Source organism: Ctenopharyngodon idella, chromosome 2, assembly GCF_019924925.1.
Source record: "Ctenopharyngodon idella isolate HZGC_01 chromosome 2, HZGC01, whole genome shotgun sequence".
NCBI classification, from domain to species: domain Eukaryota; kingdom Metazoa; phylum Chordata; class Actinopteri; order Cypriniformes; family Xenocyprididae; genus Ctenopharyngodon; species Ctenopharyngodon idella.
Window position 1 is genome coordinate 19,862,353 of NC_067221.1, and position 19,556 is coordinate 19,881,908.

Consider the following 19,556-nt stretch of genomic DNA (forward strand, 5'->3'; position numbering starts at 1 on the left):
TTTCCGTGACTTAATCTAAAGTGAAAACTATTATGGTTAATAAGTTGTTAACAAAGCATAAAAACATTATCTAACTATATTTACATATAACTTTATACATAATTGTGTTAATTGCAGTGACAATGAATGAAGAACTCATTATTTGTATATTAATATATTAACAATGTAGAGATTACAATATAATAACTATGAATTAACAATAAACTAATAGTTTGAAAATGATTTGTACGTAGGCCTACTTCTGTATAATTATAAGTAAGTGTTAGCCTACTGATAAGTGTAATAAGTGTTACTGAAAACAGGTATAGAAAATATATTAAAATTTTAGTTTAGAGAACATAATTAATTAATCAATTCTAAAGTTTTTGAATAGGTTTTAAACAAAACCATTTCTGAAAACTTAAACTTTGACTTACAACCATAGTTACTATGGTAGGCCTACAGTAGGCCTACTTTTATTTTATACAAATATGGTCTCTGGTTGGCTGCAGATCAGATTTAGGATTCAATAATTAAGTTGTAATTATATTCAGTCGAACACAACCAAATGACCTCATGGCATGGATGGAGACTGTAGACCAGTCGATCGGTTCCTGTACCAGAATCCGTTCCGAGTTTTGCAGAAATTCTGTGCGTGTAAAAAAAAAAAAAAAAAAAAAAAAAAAAAAGAAAAAGAAAAAAAAAAGTCGCCTCACCTGCTGAGCGCTCCAACATATCACTCCGCAGGGTCAGTTTATATTATTTTTATTTAGTACTGGCGTTTGTAAAACCGCTAATATATTGTTTTAAAATACATTCTAATGTTATTATGAATGATAATGACGTGCACTTCTAAATGAGAAGTGGTCGTTCCTTTGAATGCCGTGCCTAATGTTGTGGCACTATTTAGCATGGTGTCGCTCATAGTGCGTGATTCGGTTACACTCAAATATGGCTACCATGGAGTGAGAGCTACAACTTTAATATTTGAATTAATGCAGAAATGTAACGATTTACTTCATTTTCCGTTCTACAACCGCGTCTAATTATCGTCTTTTCCTTCTACAATTTGTGAATACCCAGGCAAGGAGACCAGCTCGGTGTGTTTAGCGTTAATAAAGTATTGCTCGAAATTTGCAGCTTGCTCCGCGAGCTGATCGAAATCGTCAGGATTGAAAGCTTGAAAGCGAAATCTGCTTTCGGTTTTCCCTCATTTGGGGACATTTTTGGCTTTATTTTCCCGAATGTGGCCAGAGATCGGCTCCTGTCATCGCCTTGCAGGAGCTCAGATAGCGGTCGGTATGGCTTGTTTTCGGATGAGGGATGTAACCCGCGAGGATTTGGCGATGTGGGATGAAGCGGAATAAAGAAAAGTGATCCGTTCAAACCGAAGGAAAGCGGATGTTTTCTGCATATGGATTAAACATTGTAGATTTCTGGATATAAACGTGGATTTTACTGGAATACGTGTACAATATCGCAGAAGATATCGCTTTGTCACGCTGGCTTATTTTCCTGAGGAATAGTGGTGTATTCCTCCCCAACCCCCCAGCGCCACAAACACTAAACAAAAGTACTATATGTCACGTATATGACGGTTCTTGTCATGAAGGAAATAAATAAAAATTGCTAGGGTCGAAGAGGTAAGTAAATATCGATCGATGAGTGTGTTGTGTGTGTTTCTCGTCATCGTTTGCGAGCGCTTTTGTCGTTTCTGTCGCCTTTCTGCAAGCGAACACTTCATTTCGACCGAGCGTGCAGCTTTTCTTCGTCTTATACTCTAGCTAGCCTCCCTATTTCCTCTAAAATCATCAAAACATGTTTAAAAACGTCCTGCATCTTTACTGTCCACTGCCTTTATCGGTCCGTTATATGATTCCCGCTTGGATAGGCGACTCCAAGCCTGAGTAATGTTTCCAAGTTAATCAGCCGGGCTGCAAGGCCTCTACTGTATCCACTTATAGCCTTTCTTGCGCATTTACAGTCATCTTTCCACTGTAACACTATCACATCTAAGTTGACATTACATTGCACGCGATGTTCATCTGCCGAGACACGAATGTTTGGACAGCACCAATACTTTGTGTGCAGGAAGATTTAGCCTTTGGACTCCCTAAAGAGTGCAAATCCGTCTCTCCCATTTAAAGTCGCCGTCTTGTCCTTGTTTTTTCCATTTTATAAAAAAAAGTATTAAGTAGGGAAAGCGTTTGAGTATTTCATGGCATGATGGTATTATTGGCACCCTGCGTATGTAAGGCTCTGAAACACAAAGCTCTGGAGACAACTGAACAAAGGCAAAAAGCTGGACATGCCCCCTCATGTGAAGAAGCACTTGCTTTGTGTGCTTCTGTTGTTTCACTAAGGCTATCCCTCTGGTTCCTGTATGTGTTATCTAATCATTTCCAATATATTTGTGAGGTAGGCTATGCATTATACGAATCTTACAAGTAATGTGTTCAGAAGTATTCACGCATTTGATGACCCACTCTCTGGATAACTTCAAAAGAAGTCCTCTATACGAGGTTTACAAATTTTTCATTATTTTTTTTATAGATAGATAGATTGTGGTTAAGAAGCTATTTGTTTTTTCTAGTCTCAGCCTTAAAATTACTATTGTTGGTGTAACAATGTAGTCAAGTTGACCAAGACTCAAATATAATGCACATGTGAATGCATTAGCTTGTGCTGCTACCATGTTGTGTGTCAGAAACACCTGTTCATTATTAATCTCCTTACATCTGTCTGATTAACTAAAAACTTTAATTTGCATGCGTAGAGATACATTTGCAAACTGCATGTCTGAAATGAATCCAAAGACATTGATAATTATGCAGCAGCATCATTCTGTACATGCACATCTGCTGTTTAATTGAGTGAACAGAGGGAACGATGCAAGTCTGTCTACTTTTGTAAGCTTTAACCTTTTAACTTACTGTACTCTTGTTATTTAATCTTATTTGTAATTTATATGTAATACCGCCACCTTCCTCTGTCCTGGAAGGTTTAGAAATCCTTTGCCCATGCAGATGTTAGCCACGGGCTGATGTTTCATTTTAAAAGACACTTTTAAACCCTTGGCATTATACTTCAGGTCCATATGCTGATACTTTCTTTTCTGTTAAAGAATTCATGAAATGAGAAATAGTTTTGTGATTTTTAGTTCACGTCTCCTTTACTGCTAGTTAGCAAAATAAACATTTAGCAGATGTGCATTTCTAGTGTTTTTATATTTGAAAAAGGACTAAAAAGTAGATGAGTCATCTTGCACACAAGGGTGTATACAAATGTTTATCCAATCAAATGTGCTCTAGAATGATAATGTCCCTCCCCTAATATTGCCTGCATTTGGCTAGCAATAGCATGTAGCAAATCATGCTTCTCAGCTGTGACTTAAACTAAATCCTATTGGCTGTTTAAAAATAGGAGACAATTTCTTCAATATGTCCTCTCCCACCTTCCAGTTTCAATCAGAAATATAACAAAACGGAGAAAAAAAAAAAAAAGCACTCGCCAAGCCATTTCATAAGGTTTTTAAATGGCTACCACAGACAATGTGTATGCACACACACACACACTAATGATAATGCACACAGCCTCATTGAAGGCTTGACTCAACCATGTGAGGTCTAATTGTTTACTCAAGGCAGGATACAATGAGCGCAACCCAGGGAGGGATCCCACGTAGTTCCCGGAAAAGATAGCATCCCGTTGGCAATATGCCTTGTCAGCTGAGTGGACAGGTTGGCAGAAGCACCACGCAGAGCAGGCGCAAGGGTCAGCACTGGGGATCCGGCAGAGCAGCAACTAACAATATGCACTACATTCCGAAAGAATACAACACGACCGAAACATTGGTCTGTCACTTTCAACTTTGTTGTGTTTACTTTTTATTGGTTTGTGAAGTCGCATGCTGTGCTAATATGTCAAAAGTCAAAAATATTAGAGAGATAGATAGATAGATAGATATTTTTTTTAGCTAAACCTCTCCTTTAAAAATTACATGACTGATAAATATTTAATTTTTTTTAAAAAAATATTTGCTACTTTTAAATTGAGGGGAAAATGTGTACCAAAAGTGTGTCTGGTGTAAAAAAACAAAACAAAAAAACAATAGGATTGTGTGGATTGATTTTATTGGAATTAATAAAGTGTGCTAACACTTGTTTTGACTAATTTTAATGGAACTTTGGCTGAGTTGTGAGTTAGACTCCACACTATGAGCAGATCATACAAGCTTATTAAAATATTGTTTTAGTATTAACCTCAGGGATTATTTTCTCCTCCAGCATTACCGGGTTTTTAATAAAATCAGAATTAAAACCTCACTAGTTGGAGAATGTTGTGTTTTGAAGGTGTAAATCTGCTGCAAAGCTGGAAAACTTGCTGTGTTGAAAGCTTCCCTTGGAATGTAAAATTTTGTCAGCTTACTGGATAGCAGATATTTATGATGTTATATGCTTATATGTGAAAATAATACATTACGTGTACACGTATTTTTCACAGAATGTCATCAGAGGAGAGAAGTCTGGACCCCTCTGACAAAGGACCCTCGCCACCTCCTAGCAGCTCTGGGGCCACTCCCACTGGAAGTCCGGCCCCCACAGATAAGCGGCCCCGGGGCCGCCCTCGTAAGGACGCATTATCCACGGCAACAACACTTCCATCTGTCCCCAGGCAGAGAAAGAAGTAAGTTTAATTAAACTTCTGGGTTGCTGTCGTTATTGATCTGAATAGCAATCTAAATGTGTTCAGAAAGTAATGTTGATTATTGGTTCTAAAAGAGAAGACCTGTAATACTATCTTAAGAAATTCATTCAGTTGGTCGAAATCTGTGTCTATGCTGGAAGCAACATAAACTTGGCTGTCAACATTGACGACATTTAAGCTGCGTGTCACCTCAGTATGTTTATCAACCATGGACCAATTAATTGTGAGTTTGTGGTTCACCTTCAGCAACTTTGTCCCATTTTTTTTTTTTAAAAAGGAAATCCCTTGGTGTAAAACAACATGGGTTATTTTTGAATATCAAAAAAAATGACCAAAATCATGAAAAGTGGGTGTTATGCACCAGCATGGAGCAAGGTGGTTGAAAGAGAGGTGTTGAAAGGCAAGAGATTGCTGACATTAGCTGAAAAGGAAAGCTGTTGAGTTGTTAGATTTAGATGAAAAGGTTGATATTTATTTATTGAATAATTATTTTTCCATTAAGATGACCTTTCCATCATCTAATGCTGACTTCATCAATAACCTGACTCCAACCAAAAACCATCAATAATTTAATAATACTGTTAAAGGTAATCTCAAAACAAATAAAGTTTCATACTGTACTTTATAATGTTCTGTTACCTAAATTCACTTGTGGCATTTAAATGGACTGAATCTGATTTTAGTTTTGTTTGTGTATGTGTGTGTGTGTGTTTAATGTTTGGCTAATCGTATTAGCCAGATTCTCAATATCAGTGCATCCCTAAAAGTATTAAACATTTTATTTCAAATTTGTGGTAAAAATAACATGGAAGGTTTAGCAGTGCAGCACATCAGGAGGAGAAACTGAAATAGAGTTCACTATTTCACGGCACAGTGGCCGTTTTACATGATCGACATCTTTGTTGATTTATTATGGGAACATTCTAGTTTTGATGCACCGCTCATGTCCAGTGTAGGCATGGTGTAAAATTTTGATTCATGGATTAATGATAAGCCTTCCTCCTATGCGACAAGCAATGCATTTGACCAATTTAGCTTCATGGACACATGGCAGTGGAGGTCTCCTCATTGGCTCTGATATCTCTCTCTGACAAGCCACTTTAAATGATGGTGCATTCAATTAACCCCTCTGAGCCCCACAGCTATTTACCCATAGAACACATTAGAGATCCTCTAACGAGAAGCACCTGTTTACCTGACTGGCAACTTGATCCAGGATGGGACTTCAGGCCAACCAGAATCCACTGAATGTAAAGAAGCAGTTTTTGAATGGTAATCCTGGCAGACTTCCTCTGTTTCACATCTGCATTTGAGAAGAGTATGTGCATCTTTCTTGACTCAGATAAATATCTAAATGGAGGGGAGGTGTTTGGCATTTTTCCTGAGGGGATTAATTATATAGGAGTGTTTGAAGTGAAAAGCACAGGTGCCTCTGCCAGATTAGGAGCTTTACTATGAATGTGTAAGGTGTGATGTCAGTGTATGCTACTAGGAACGTTCTAGTGCAAGGTGCTTTCATTAATAGATCTCACAAATTCATCTTCCTCATAAGAAGAACCTTCCATGATTACCTACTACCTACCAAGCTAGTGTTAATGAATCATAATGGTCCATTTGTGTCCTGTGTTTCTGTTGGTTGTTTATGGTTGCCCAAAATCACAACTTGGTGTACACTACCATTCAAATGTTTGAGGTTGATACGATTTTGTAAATGTTTTTGAAAGAAGTCTATTATGTCTCGCTGAGGCTGCGTTTATTTGAACAAAATACAGTAAAAACAGAAATACTGTGAAATATCACAATTTATAATCACTGTTTATGTTAATATATTAATATGTAATTTATTTCAGTTTAATGGAAAATATAATTTTTCAGCAGCCATTACTATAGTCTGCAGTGTCACATGATCCTTCAGAAATCATTGTAATAGGCTGATTTGGTGCTCATTTCTTATTATTATCAATGTTGGAAACATTTGTGCTTCCTAATATTGTTGTCGGAAAACAATAGAAATAGAAATTGAAATTATGTAAAAAATCATAATGACCCCAAATTTTTGAATGCTGGTGCATATAGAATTAATGTGGTCACATCATCACAGTTGTGCTTATGCCAGCTATTTTACATTGACATTTAAATATGGCTAATTTAAAATATTTTTATATTTCAAAGTCTTTTTGTAAAAGTCTTTTTTGCAAAAGTCTTTCATAATGAGAAGATGCCAGACTTGTGCTTGGTGTCCATCAACTTCCAAAAAAAAAAAAAAAAAAATAACGAAAAGATAATAAAAAAAAAAGTACCTTTTTATTTGTAAAGTCAATACATATTTTTCACAATACATGTTTTAAAGCTTTTTCTAGAAAAGCATCTCTAAATGTCTTAAATCTTTTAGGCTGCATTTACATTACATGGTTCAAGGGACCCAATTCCGAAATTTTTTTTTTTTTCCTCCCTCCCATGTGGCACAGATCGGATATGACCCATGAATGTGTAAGCAAGAAAAAAGCACATGGATTCCGATACTCTCTATTCACTTTCAGGCCTCATTCACATGTGGAAATAAATCTGATATGAATCTGATAGATGCATTTGCGTCTGCCATGTAAACAGACAGATCGGATATTTTCGTCAATGCGAGTCGTACGTCATTGAAAAAGCAATGGTGACGAATGACGTCAACTCCAACAGCGATTACATGACCTTTTCAATGGCGCAATGGAGGATGAAGGCTCAACTCAGTGGAGTTGGGCTGAAATTTTATGTCTTTTTATTTTGCCCCTTTTATTGGGGCAAAGAGACAGTGCAGGCAAAAATGCAGGGTTGTTACAAAAACCTTTAAAGAAAGTGCGGAAAGCAAAAGCGTGTATTATCATTTCATCTGTGTCCATTGCAAATTTTGACTTCCTTTTTGTCCTAAGCTTTTCCGGGTCAGTACGTCTACCTTGGGTTGTTTCACCAAGTGTATAGTGTAAATGCAGATATCAGCTATGGATCACTTTTAAAAGAAGATGTAATCTGGTCATCAAAAAAATCAGTCGACAAATCAGAATTGGGCATCAAGACTTGCAGTGTAAATGCGGCCTTAGACTCAAAAACATGGCCTTCATGCTTTGTGAAATATTTAATTAAATTGAATACTTTATATAAATTATAATATATGGTGGTTATGTAATACATTCATAATCCGGTTAAATTTCTAACAAAAATCAGTGAAGAGTGATATATACCTTAACTTATATGAAATTACATTGCCATAAAATAAGATTTCAGTCATACAACCCACCTCCTAATTCATACCTGTGAAAAAACTGCCACCATGATGCTAGGGTATTGTGGATGGTTGCTATGCGGTTGCTAAGGTAATACGAGGCTGTTGATTTGCAGTTGCCAGGTTGGTTGCTTACTATCCCAAGACAACAGATCCAACCCCAAAGAATGAAATTCCACATTCGATGTAAGTCTATGGGGTTTTTCACCCATCTTATCATCCGCCAAGAAGTCTGAACCACAATATTTGAGGTATCATCCATGTCTGTACCACAAACAATGCGCAACAAATTTAATATTTAGTGTTATAGGTTTGTTTAAATCCTTAATTCTTAGTAATAGAAATGGTGAGGCTTGCCTTGGCAAACAACACTAGTAAAGGAATTCTTCCGTTTATTGTTTTCCATTCCCCTTTGTTGCTTACTTTAGCCTAAACATCTCCAAGGATTTAATTGAATTTGGTCCCATATTTTTTGAAGGGAACCATTGGATCTGTTTGCTTCACAGCATCCAGTCTTTGAAATCCATTCCATAAAACTCCACTCCAGATATTATACTGTAATTGTGTGTTGGCTCTACTTTCGAAAACAGTTTCTCTCTCTCTCTCTCTCCCCCCCTCTCTCTCTTTCTATGGTGGGATCATGGGGATAAGTTATATGTCTCTGGGCTTGGGGGTTGGGTGCCAAGCACGCCTAAATGGACCATGCATTTTCTTTTCTCTTCTTTCTTTTTGCAAAAGCATAGACCAATACCAATGTGTATGTATATTTACACAAATATACTTAATCTTAAACATGTGTTGCAGAATGATTTTTTATTTTACCTGTGACATCTGATGCTTTGCACAGCCAATACAGGATTTTAAAGCAAACAACGTCAGCATTACGTAGTGATACATGACTGGCAATTGCAAGTGGATGCTAGATGACATCACAACTGTCAGGCTGATTTTAGTCCTAAATAAGACCAAGGTCTAGTTTTTAAAGTTGTACCTACATTTTGATGCGTCGGCCATCAGTATTGTCATGATGTCATGTTCTTCATTAATTTTTTTTCGTGTTGAATTTGATGTTTCACTCAGACATATGGAAGTACGGAAATGTTATTGTTTGTGAGTGGCTTTTCATGTTGGCCTTATTGTTCCGTTCCTTTAGATCAGTAAAGACCATTCATAAGTAGGACATTTTCATGTTCCTTGATCCAGACGGTGATGATGTTTGGCTGTCTGGGAATCCTGATGCATATTTAATTCTCTGTCTACTACAGAGGCCTACTAAGTCATCTTGGGGTTGGGCGTTAACACAGTTCATTTCTATGGTGCCTCCATCCAAACGATTTGAATAGCTGAAGGAGATTTACTCTGAAGGTACACATACCAAACCAATCGATCCTAAAGTGTATTATGGATGACAGATTAACGACCTGTCAGAATAGTATTAGCTTCATTGTGTGTCACAAGGGTATGCTAAATTAGCATGTTTGTGTTATATGTGTACTAAATGATTTCCTCTTGAAATCACAAGGGACATGCTCCTGGCTACTTTGGTGCTCAGGTTACAAACATCTTTGTGGCCTGACAAGTGACATTTTGAAGACACATTGAGATCAGACTTATGTGTACACTTTGTTTAGTTACTATTATTTGCTCATGCAAATGGTTGGCCATATTTACAGACAATAAATGTTTCGTATTTTGTATTTTTGTAAAAAAAAAAAAAAAAGACATGTTTTTCCCCATGATAATGGGATTATTTAGCTTGATTATCATCTTGTTACAAACAGATACTTTTGTTGCTCACAGTATCATATATGAGATGAGCCAGAGCAACAAAAACATAAACATGTTGTGATTTTGGTCTTCTTTCATATTGGTGGCTTAATGCAAGTAATATTCCATATAGCTTATGTGTAGGATAAAAATATTATTCTTACAATTCGATTAAACCATGTATTAGTTGCAGTTTCAAATAAAGAAATGCCATACTGGCAAGATATTCGGCAAAGCCAGTTTTCACTTGCATTCAGCATTTTGGACACTGGTTGGCATGCTTTGATAAAAATGGTGATAGACCTATATATATCAGCTTTTTTGGGATTATCGGTATCAACCTATAAGCATACTCGCTTGGTTGATTAACATAAATGGTTGGTTCCTTCCATCTTGTGTCAGGTTTATCTACTGATAGCTTGACAAATGTGTTTTTTTTGTTGTTGTTTTTTTTGTATGTTTGTGTGAAAACATAATAGATTTTGAGTAAATATTTGTATTTTACTTTGCATAAATATGTTCACTGTAATTTAGTATGTTTTATTTGATCAATTTAACTACTATAATATAATTGTTTAGTGCTGTCAAAATTAACGCGATAACACATGCGATTCATTTTTTCAGTTTGACGTGTTAAAACTATTTAACGCAATTAAATTTCTGATTTTTATTTTTCCCTGCCTGTTAGACCTACCTGAAAATCTTAAAGCACTGTTTAAAGGTTACATGGGTCAAAAACAATGAAAACAATAACTTTTTTTGTGCATTTTGGCAGGGCAGGTAAAAATCTGAACGGGTCTAACTGGGCCAATAGAAAAAATCCTTAGCGTTGAGCCCTGATATATTAAAGGGCACAGGTAAATGTAACATTTATTAAAATGGGTTTATGTGAAGAAAGTTCACTTAAATTAAAAGTTGTTATATTTTTAAAGCCTAATAAATGTTAAAATTGATAGCTTTCAATTATACTGTAATGTTGAATGGCTATAATTAATGGCTAAAATTGAGGGACAAAAATCTATTTCGTAGAGACATCAGTAGCAGTATTGGTATCGGTGATACTGGCCTTCATCCATAAAAATATGCCATTAAACAAATATTTAAAGTATACTGTCTTTGTTTTTTCTACAGTAATTTGGAGATTAAATGTGAAATTATTACAATATAAAAATATGTTAAGTTTTAATGCTAGGTGCGATTAATTGCAGAAAAATGTGTGATTAATTGGTTAATTTTTTTAAATCGATTAACATCACTAAATAGTATTTAATTTTTTGTATTTAATTGTATGTAAATATTTATATAGAATTTTGGCATGTCATATATATATATATATATATATATATGTATTATATATATGTATATTATATATATATAATTATTGATGAAATCTTTGAATATATATTTTCTCTAGATATTATCATCATTGAATATATATATATATATATATATATATATATATATATAATATAAATCATGTTGGATATCTAATTTCAGCTGATAGTTTCGACTAGTTCCTTAAACCCAGACATATGGTCTATTGCTGCATGTGTCTCTGTAACCTCTGGGGTGAAATCCCTCCCGTTTGTCAGCGTTCAGCCTTGTTAACTGTCTGGTATAGGAAGTCATTTGCAGGGAGGAGTCATTTTTGGCATGGGACAGACTGCGATTTCTCTCTCCAGTGGCACTGGTAATTACCCATCCATCCCTCACACTCCCTCCTTACACCAGCCCTAGAGAGGGGCTGGCTTCCCTTTCAACTCTGCTTGCTGTACCTCCTCCGTCTTCAAACTGTGAGACTTTAATTTGAATGCCTAACAATTATCACCCTGATGAAGTGATGCATAGATCAGACAAGAAGAGCCCCTGCGGGAATCTGACAGCCATGGATCTTCACTGCGCATTTGTGGGGCGGATGTGTAGAAACGCAAATGTATGTTTGGCTGTAGATGGATGCATGCTTGTTAGTTGGTTGTCAACTGGTGAATCGTGACCCAGGATGGGTCTCAGGTCTGTTTTGTTAGTGTCGCTGTAGGGGAAAATGAATATACTACGCCATATGCATATGTTATAGGATTGGAATTTGTGTGAATTGAGAATAAGATATTGAATTTAGGGATGACTGACAAACAGTACCGGATTTTTGCACGTAGTGTGAACAGGTCATAACTGTTTCAATGGCTAAACATTTTAATTGGAATGAATGCGTCTGTTCAGACCAACACAAACATTTGCATGACGTCAAACCTAATTTCTTTTCCATCGCATTGCGAAGAAAACTGGCCAACCAGTAGGATGTGTGATTTTGGTCATTTACCAAGAGCCTTCATGTTGGTGTGAACAGGCCTTTAGAAACAGTACAGTCTTATGTCATTTGGTGTCATTTGATTAAGAAAAATGTCCTTAATAAATTCATAAAAATAAATGCTTATTAATGTGGGGCTATAGGAAACGTATTCTGAGTTTGGAAGACCGCATTATACAAAATTTGAAATAACACCAGAGCTCTACAAGTCCATGACTACAGCAAATTAAGCAACATGACAAAAAGGAAGTGTCAAACTAATTTCACACACTTGAGTTTGAACTACAGGGTTCTTTTTTTTTTTTTTTTTGTGTTTTTGTTTTTTGTGGGATGGTGCAATACAGCCAATAACTGGTCACAGTTTACATCTTTGTTTGTGGCAGTCTAGAGAACCCTAAATGCTGGAATGACACCTCTTCAAATAACTAAATTAACCATGGAACTATTTATCACAAATTACTCATAGCCATTGTCTTAGAAATGGCTTTCTTTTCGTAGCTTTTTGTTATTATTATTCATCTTGTTGTTCATGCAGCTGTCATGTTGTTCTGCACGCATTACATGTGTGTTTTAACAAGGTAAACAAATATCACCATCATGGGGTTTAAATGATTAACATGACTTCTTTGAATAACTAGATTATGGATTGAATGCCTGATTTTTCTCCCTATTAGTCTACAGTAAATTTTGTGGTGCTGTTTTTCATACTTAACATTGTCTAATATCAGCACTGGAAAGTGTACATTTGAAAGACTTAACAGCATTCATCTTAATGACTGGTTGTTTTAAGTGTATAGACTTATTTATAAGCTGATGTTATATATATATTTAGAGAAATCTCATGTAAATATGCCTAGCTCGTATTCCACCTCAATATAAATTAAATAAATAATATTTTACATTTAGAGAAAGCATTTTACTTTTGAGGTTTTTTTGTATTTCCCATTATTGTCAATGGGGATTCTTTTTTGATTCTCAAAACTGTAATGCAGTAATTTTATGTAAAATATCATTTATAATATTTTTCATTTTTTGAAGTAAAATAATATCCATCTACACACACACCACTCACACACCATCATCATTGCAAACATTAGATTATGCATAAATTTATTACACAAATTGAAAAAGAATGAAATATTGGTAACAAACACTACGAAGAATATGAGGCTTATATCTCCAGAGTCATTATAAAGGTAGAACCAAGTCCACTGGCAAAAAAAATAAAAAAAAATATTTATTAATATTTATTAACAATAATGTCAGAAAAATGCTTTCAAAATGCTGGCTAATCTCATTGAAAAAAAACATCACTTGTACGGATGTGTGTGCACAATAGCTCAGCAACCCTGAAAAGTACCCTTTTTTGGTGCATGATTTCAGCTGAAAAAACATATATTTTATAAGTACAGAGCCATAGATATGGTATTTGGGGTTCTGTGGGCCTTCCTTGTTTCAGGGAGGGGGGTCCTCCTGGGTGAAATCACTCGGGGACCCTGAAAGCTGGGGGCTTCTAGAATTGTCACCACCTTTTGCCCCCTCAGTGACGGCCCTGTTAAAATATATGAGATTTTAGTCTTTCCATTCAAATAAATAGTAGCTGTACTTGCATGGCTGGAAATATTTGACTGGGGTTGAAACCAAGATGGTCGCTAATGAACTGCCTTCCGGTTGAGGGATTTTAGGTCTCACAGGGAAACTTTACTGCTGCTGTAAACACAAAGAGGAACTGACCGAATGTATGCGTTAACCATTTTTAAATGTTATAGAGAAGCTGCACATTGTTCACATTGCACCTATTCTATTGTAGCTGGTGATAAAACGACGGTTGACTGTGAGGCATTGGACCACCCAACCTGATTTCATGTAACTTTTTCATGTGATGTGTACAATGTGATTTGTACATAAATGTATAATTTTTTAGAAAAAAGTAAGTGTGAAAAGTAAGCACTCCTAAACATAAACATCAGTGTGGCATAAGCATATTGTATGAAAACTTACTGATGAAATCGTACCACCAATAAAGTACGAATTGGCCGGTAATTTTACTCATTGTTGATGTGGAATTGCTGTTTACATACAGTTGTGGTCAGAATTATTGACACCCTTTGTAAATATGACCAAAGATGACTATAAAAATAAATCTGCATTGTTTATGCTTTTGATCTTTAATTCATAAAATTATCAAAAATCTAACCTTTCATTAAAGGAAAATAATTAAAAGTGGGGGGAAAATCACATTATGAAATAAATGTTTTTCTCCAAAACACGTTGGCCACAATTATTGCCACCTCTAGAATTTTTTATGAGTAAAATATCTCTGAAGTATATTCCCATTCATATTTACATTTTTTTTTTTTTTTTTTTTAGCACACCAGGGTGATCATGAACATGAAATTGTCCAGCCATGACTTCCTGTTCCACAGGAGTATAAACATGAGGAAACACAAAGGCCAAATTCCCTTAATCATTCATCACAATGAGTAAAACCAAAGAATATAGTTTGGATGTGCAGCAAAAGATTGTTGAGCTTCACAAAATAGAAAGTGGCTGTATGAAAATAGCTAAAGCATTGAAAATCCCCATTTCCACTGTCAGGGCAATAATTAAGACGTTACAAATCTGCCTCAAAGAGGACGTGTGTCTAAATCGTCCTAATGCGCGGTGAGGGGGGAAAGTTTGAGTGGCCAAAAACTCTCCAAGGATCACAGCTGGAGAATTGGAGAGATTAGTTGAGTCTTGAGTCTCAGAAAGCCTAAAAAAAAAATCAAACAGCACCTACATCCCCAGAAGTTGTTTGGGAGGATTTCAAGAAAAATCATGCTCTCATCCAGAAACAATCTTCAGCGTATTCAGTTGTCAGACACAACTGGAACTTCAAACGGGACCGGCTTCTATGGTCAGATGAAACTAAAAAAAGAGCTTTTTGGCAGCAAACCCACCAGATGGGTTTGGTGCACACATGGATAAAAAGTACCCCATGCCCACGGTTAAATATACTGCTGGATCTTTAATGTTGTGGGCCTATTTTTCTTCTGGAGGTCCTGGACATCTTGTTCAGATACATGGCGTCATGGATTCTGTCAAATACCAACAAATAAAAAATCAAAACCTGACTGCTTCTGTTAGAAATCCAATAATGGGCCGTGGTTGGATCTTCCATCAGGACAATGATCCAAAACAAACATCAAAACCAACACAAAAATGTGTCACTGAGCACAAAATGTGCTCCCCCCCCACTTTCAGTTCTTTTCCTTCAATGAAAGGTTAGATTTTTGCTAATTTTATGAATTAAAGATCAAAAGGATAAACAATGCAGATTTATTTTTACAGTCATCTTTGATCATATTTATCAAGGGTGCCAATAATTCTGACCACAACTGTAAGGTTTCTTCCTTTTGATTGTATGGGATGTGCACATGTGGTCTCAATGTTAGAATAAACTAATAAAATAAAAAATAAATAAATAAATAAAAATTGGGCCAAGCCAAAATGGCAAAATGTTTAGTGGTCTTTTAATGGTCTTAACCATTTTAATAGCCTTCCCCAACTTGCAGACAGCTTTTTATAGAAAGAAGAGTCAGTGGCTTCAAACTGTTCATGAGTAGTTGAAAAATGTCTCCCAGTTTGTTTGAGTTTAATGTGAGACCAAATGCTCACTATAGGGTTCAAATCTGGACTCTGACCAGGCCAAAACATGAGCCTGATGGACTTTGTTCTCAACCACTTCTTGGTTGTCTTTGCAGTTTGGGCAGGAGCTTTGTCTTGTTGAAAAATAACATCTGATCACTCCTCTTTAGATAACAGCTTTTCATTTGTGTGAAGCAAGACATTCTGCAATTTTCTCCTGTACTCCAAAGCATTAAATGACTTTTCACAGTGAAGTAGCTCAGCAATACCAGCAGCTAAAAAGGCTCCCCACATAATGGTACCTCTTCCTCCATGCTTCACTGTGGTAGAGATGCATTTTTATTATTATATTTCTCACCAGATTTTCAAAAAACACCGCTCTGGAGCATCACCATGCAACTCATGTTTCATTGTGATTCATCACTCCACACACAACTTACCATATTCTGGCAAAAGCTTAATTCTGTCTTTGATGTTTTTCTGAGACAGCAATGGCATTTTATGTAGTGCATTTTCTTAAATTTAGCTAATTTCCTGAACAATAATTTGTGGTTAAGACCATTAAAAGCTTAGTTTTTAGCCATTTTGGCATTGGCCCATTTTCTTTGCACAGGAGTTCATACTGTACATCAGATACTGTCCTCTGAGTACTGCGTGTTCTGAAAGACTGGAGCGTCACGTAGCACCATGGCAACGGCTTCAGGCTGGGCTCTTTCTGAGGTCAAACTCAAGTGACGGGCAGCCTGTCATGCACTTCTTTGACACCGAATCCATTGAAAGAGTGAGGTAAAAAGAGAGTACTTTATTAGCTTCAATAAAGGTAATGAGATTTGTATTTCTGTCTTTTCTTTCTGAAAACAAACAGTGGTTTTTACAGCCAACCACAGCAATGACATCAATGACATCATACAATAGGAAACAATGAGCTTTTCAAAAGACCCAACATAGAAGGCAGTAAAAATAGTGCCAGGATTAGTTGTGCTTAAGTTCTCCTAATATTCCCAGTTCCAGACAGATCCTCGGTCAATCAAACCTTGAGAAATAATAATCTTTGTGTTTTAACTCGTGGGCCTATGCGGTTTATCAGCAGAATGCAGCTGGTGAAGTAGTTTGATTAAGGGGACGTATACAGAATGTGTTTTTCCATTCCACTGTGCTTCTTTTTAGTTGTTTATCCTATGAAAAACACATGATAGACGGACGTATTTGACCATTGCGTCTGTGTCTTTTGCAGTGACTCATGCATGACACAGTTAAATAAGTTAAACGTTTAAAAAATTTAGTTTCTAGAGTTTCTCTTGGGTTTTTTATATTATTTGTTTTTTCTTCTTTTTTTTCAATGACTTCCATCTAGTATTTTAACTGCAAAAACACATTCTGTGTGAATGGCTCTAAGAAAATGTTTATTGAGCACCAGATCAGCATATTAAATAAATTCAGCCTTGTTGAGAATAAGAAACTTTTTTTCAAAAACATTAAAACAAAATTACTGACCCCAACTTTTGCAAGGTATTGTACTTGCAAATTTACAAGAAGATTTTATTTGTAAATGTTTCTCTTTTGGCGCTTTTTCGCCAAAATTACTCGGCTCGCTTTACTTTCGATTTGCTTTTCCATTGCAGTTAGTACCTGCTTCAAAGTGGGTGGGATTGTAGACTGATTGTATAGTTGCGCCGCCTTTACTGCCGTGGATCCGCTCCTCGCCTACCAACGAGTCTGCACCTCGTCTACTAACCACGATAATAGCCATTTGCGTGCGACAGTCGTGATCTACAGTGTTTACATGTCACATTTAGTATCGGTACGGCTCGCTTGGAACCTCAGCCAAGGTCGTACTATTTAAGTGAGCCGTACCATTCCATCCCAGGCCATCCCATGCATTGTAAAAGCAGCAAAAAGTGAGCCGTATCGAGCCGTACCGAACCGTACCTTGCAGTGGAAAAGCGCCATTTGTGAGTTTTGGTTAGGGGTGGCTGAAATGCACAACTGCCAACCTGGATGGAGAAGTTCTTGAGACTCCAGAAATGCCAACAGCTTCAAATACCTGTTTGCTGCTCAACAGTGGCTTTATTTATAGCTGCCCTTTTAATAATATTAATTTGTTTGACAGAGACTTCCCTTAATAAGCCTTTGTTTGACCGGGATCTTGTGTGCGCCAAATCACTCACAAATCTTTTGACAATCTATATTCATTTTTTTGCAAAATATTAGTTGTTTTTATGCCTTTTGCAAGACATTGCAAAAACATTGCATTTCATGATTTTCATCTTCAGAAAGATCTTTCCTCCTCCCCATATTGCATGACAACTGTGACTTGCTTAATAATGTTGAACAACCTCTTTAAGTAGGTTTTCCATTTACCTAAGAAGACCTGGAAAACTATTTAACAAACCTGTCTGAGATTGATACCAGTTATGTAAAAAGTTATGAGAAATAATACAAACAAACACTTTCTTTGAAAAACTAAAGTCTGAATGTTTATTGTACTAAAATTCTGTCACTTGCATTACAATTTGGAACAGTGTATTCCTCACAGATGTTACACTCTTCACAATAAGAGTCTCCAAGCCCTCTTATTTTTCACCACCTCCCCTTCAATCACCTGTCATATAGGAGCACAAAGCTTTAAAAAAAAATCTAGAAATTGATCATATATATTAGTTTGGGCTTTTTAATTAGAGGAAAAAGGCTAATTAATGTCAAATTACTCATGACACTAACCGCATTTGCACAGTGCAGTGATCAAAACCTGATATGACTGGACACTGCTTGTGCGAATGAGTCACCAAGAAGATGAAACCCAGTTCAGTGTGTAATCTAGGTTTGAGTGGTGACACCAGAGCAGGGTTGTGTATCCGCCCTCAGGGCTTCTGAGTAAATGAGGAAATGTCATCTTCATGGTGCTCCTCCATTGAGCTGCAGCTTTAATGAGAGGTCTTGCACCCGTTACTTCCCCTTCAGTGCATGTAAACAAATGTGCCCACATACAAACACACCGTTTTCACATGGCCATCCCACCCTTGCCCAGGGCCACAAACACTCGGTTGAGAATCAGAGACAACTGGTTCTGTATTTAACTAATATAGAGCATTAGTGTCTGTCCACTTTTTCAGCTGTGCTGGTTCCGGCAGTGTTTTTTTTTTTCCATTCTTTTTTCCCATATGTATTAAAAAACTTCTTTAAACAGCATTGATCCAAGCCAATAAAAAAAGTATTTGAAAATCGGACAAAAAGACAAAGGTATTAGGCTTGAGTGAGGGGAAAGAACTACAATACCATGAAGCATTGTGAATGACATAAAAATGAAAAATAAATATAAAACTATTACAGTGTAAGTAATTTGAAATAATGCAAACAGATGGCTTCAACAAAAGCATATACCATCAATTAACAACCTCAGAACTCACAGTAGGTCTGTCTTTGAGATTTGTAAATGGTCATTAAAAATCACTTTCCTTATGGAGGTAATGAATCAGTTTTTACTTCCGGAATGAACGTTCCACTCTATTCATGATCAACCATTCTTTCCTGAATCAAGCGTTGTAATAATGATCTCTTTCTCAGGAATCGGGGGCGAGGAAAAGCTCTGGTGGAGGATGAAGACAGCACAGATGGAATGGAGACAGCAGAAACAGGAAGCACACAGGAGACAGGTAACTGCAACCCTCTTTTCCTTTACTTACTTTCACCCTTTTCTTCTTGTTTCCTCTCCCACTCTTTCCTCTCTTTTCTTCTCTCCTCCCCCACATATACCCTCTTTAAAGTTCTTTTCCCACTGCTCTGGGTTTCCTGTGTCAGTCTTTTCTTTTCAGCCGTCACATCCCCCTTCCTCAAGAGTCAGAGAGCGAGTCTGCCTCTCCTCTGAGGCAGTTCCAATGATAAACAAAATCACAATGTGGA

At 36.4% G+C, this 19,556-nt stretch overlaps 1 protein-coding gene across 12 annotated transcripts in view; it reads left to right on the plus strand.

Moving 5' to 3' along the window:
• Window positions 1–387: 387 nt before the first annotated feature.
• Window positions 388–19,556, plus strand: part of kmt2cb (lysine (K)-specific methyltransferase 2Cb) — a 121,138-nt gene continuing 101,969 nt past the window's right edge. For 6 of the 12 annotated variants that reach the window (XM_051881070.1, XM_051881077.1, XM_051881114.1 and 3 more), the window contains exons 1-3: window positions 389–1,622; window positions 4,483–4,665; window positions 19,221–19,309. In XM_051881070.1, coding sequence (XP_051737030.1) covers window positions 4,484–4,665; window positions 19,221–19,309 — 271 coding nt within the window. In that variant the 5' untranslated portion in view covers window positions 389–1,622; window position 4,483. Of the gene's footprint in view, window positions 1,623–4,482; window positions 4,666–19,220; window positions 19,310–19,556 lie in introns of all 12 variants that reach the window. The other 6 variants (XM_051881154.1, XM_051881122.1, XM_051881138.1 and 3 more) reach the window with 3 other exon arrangements.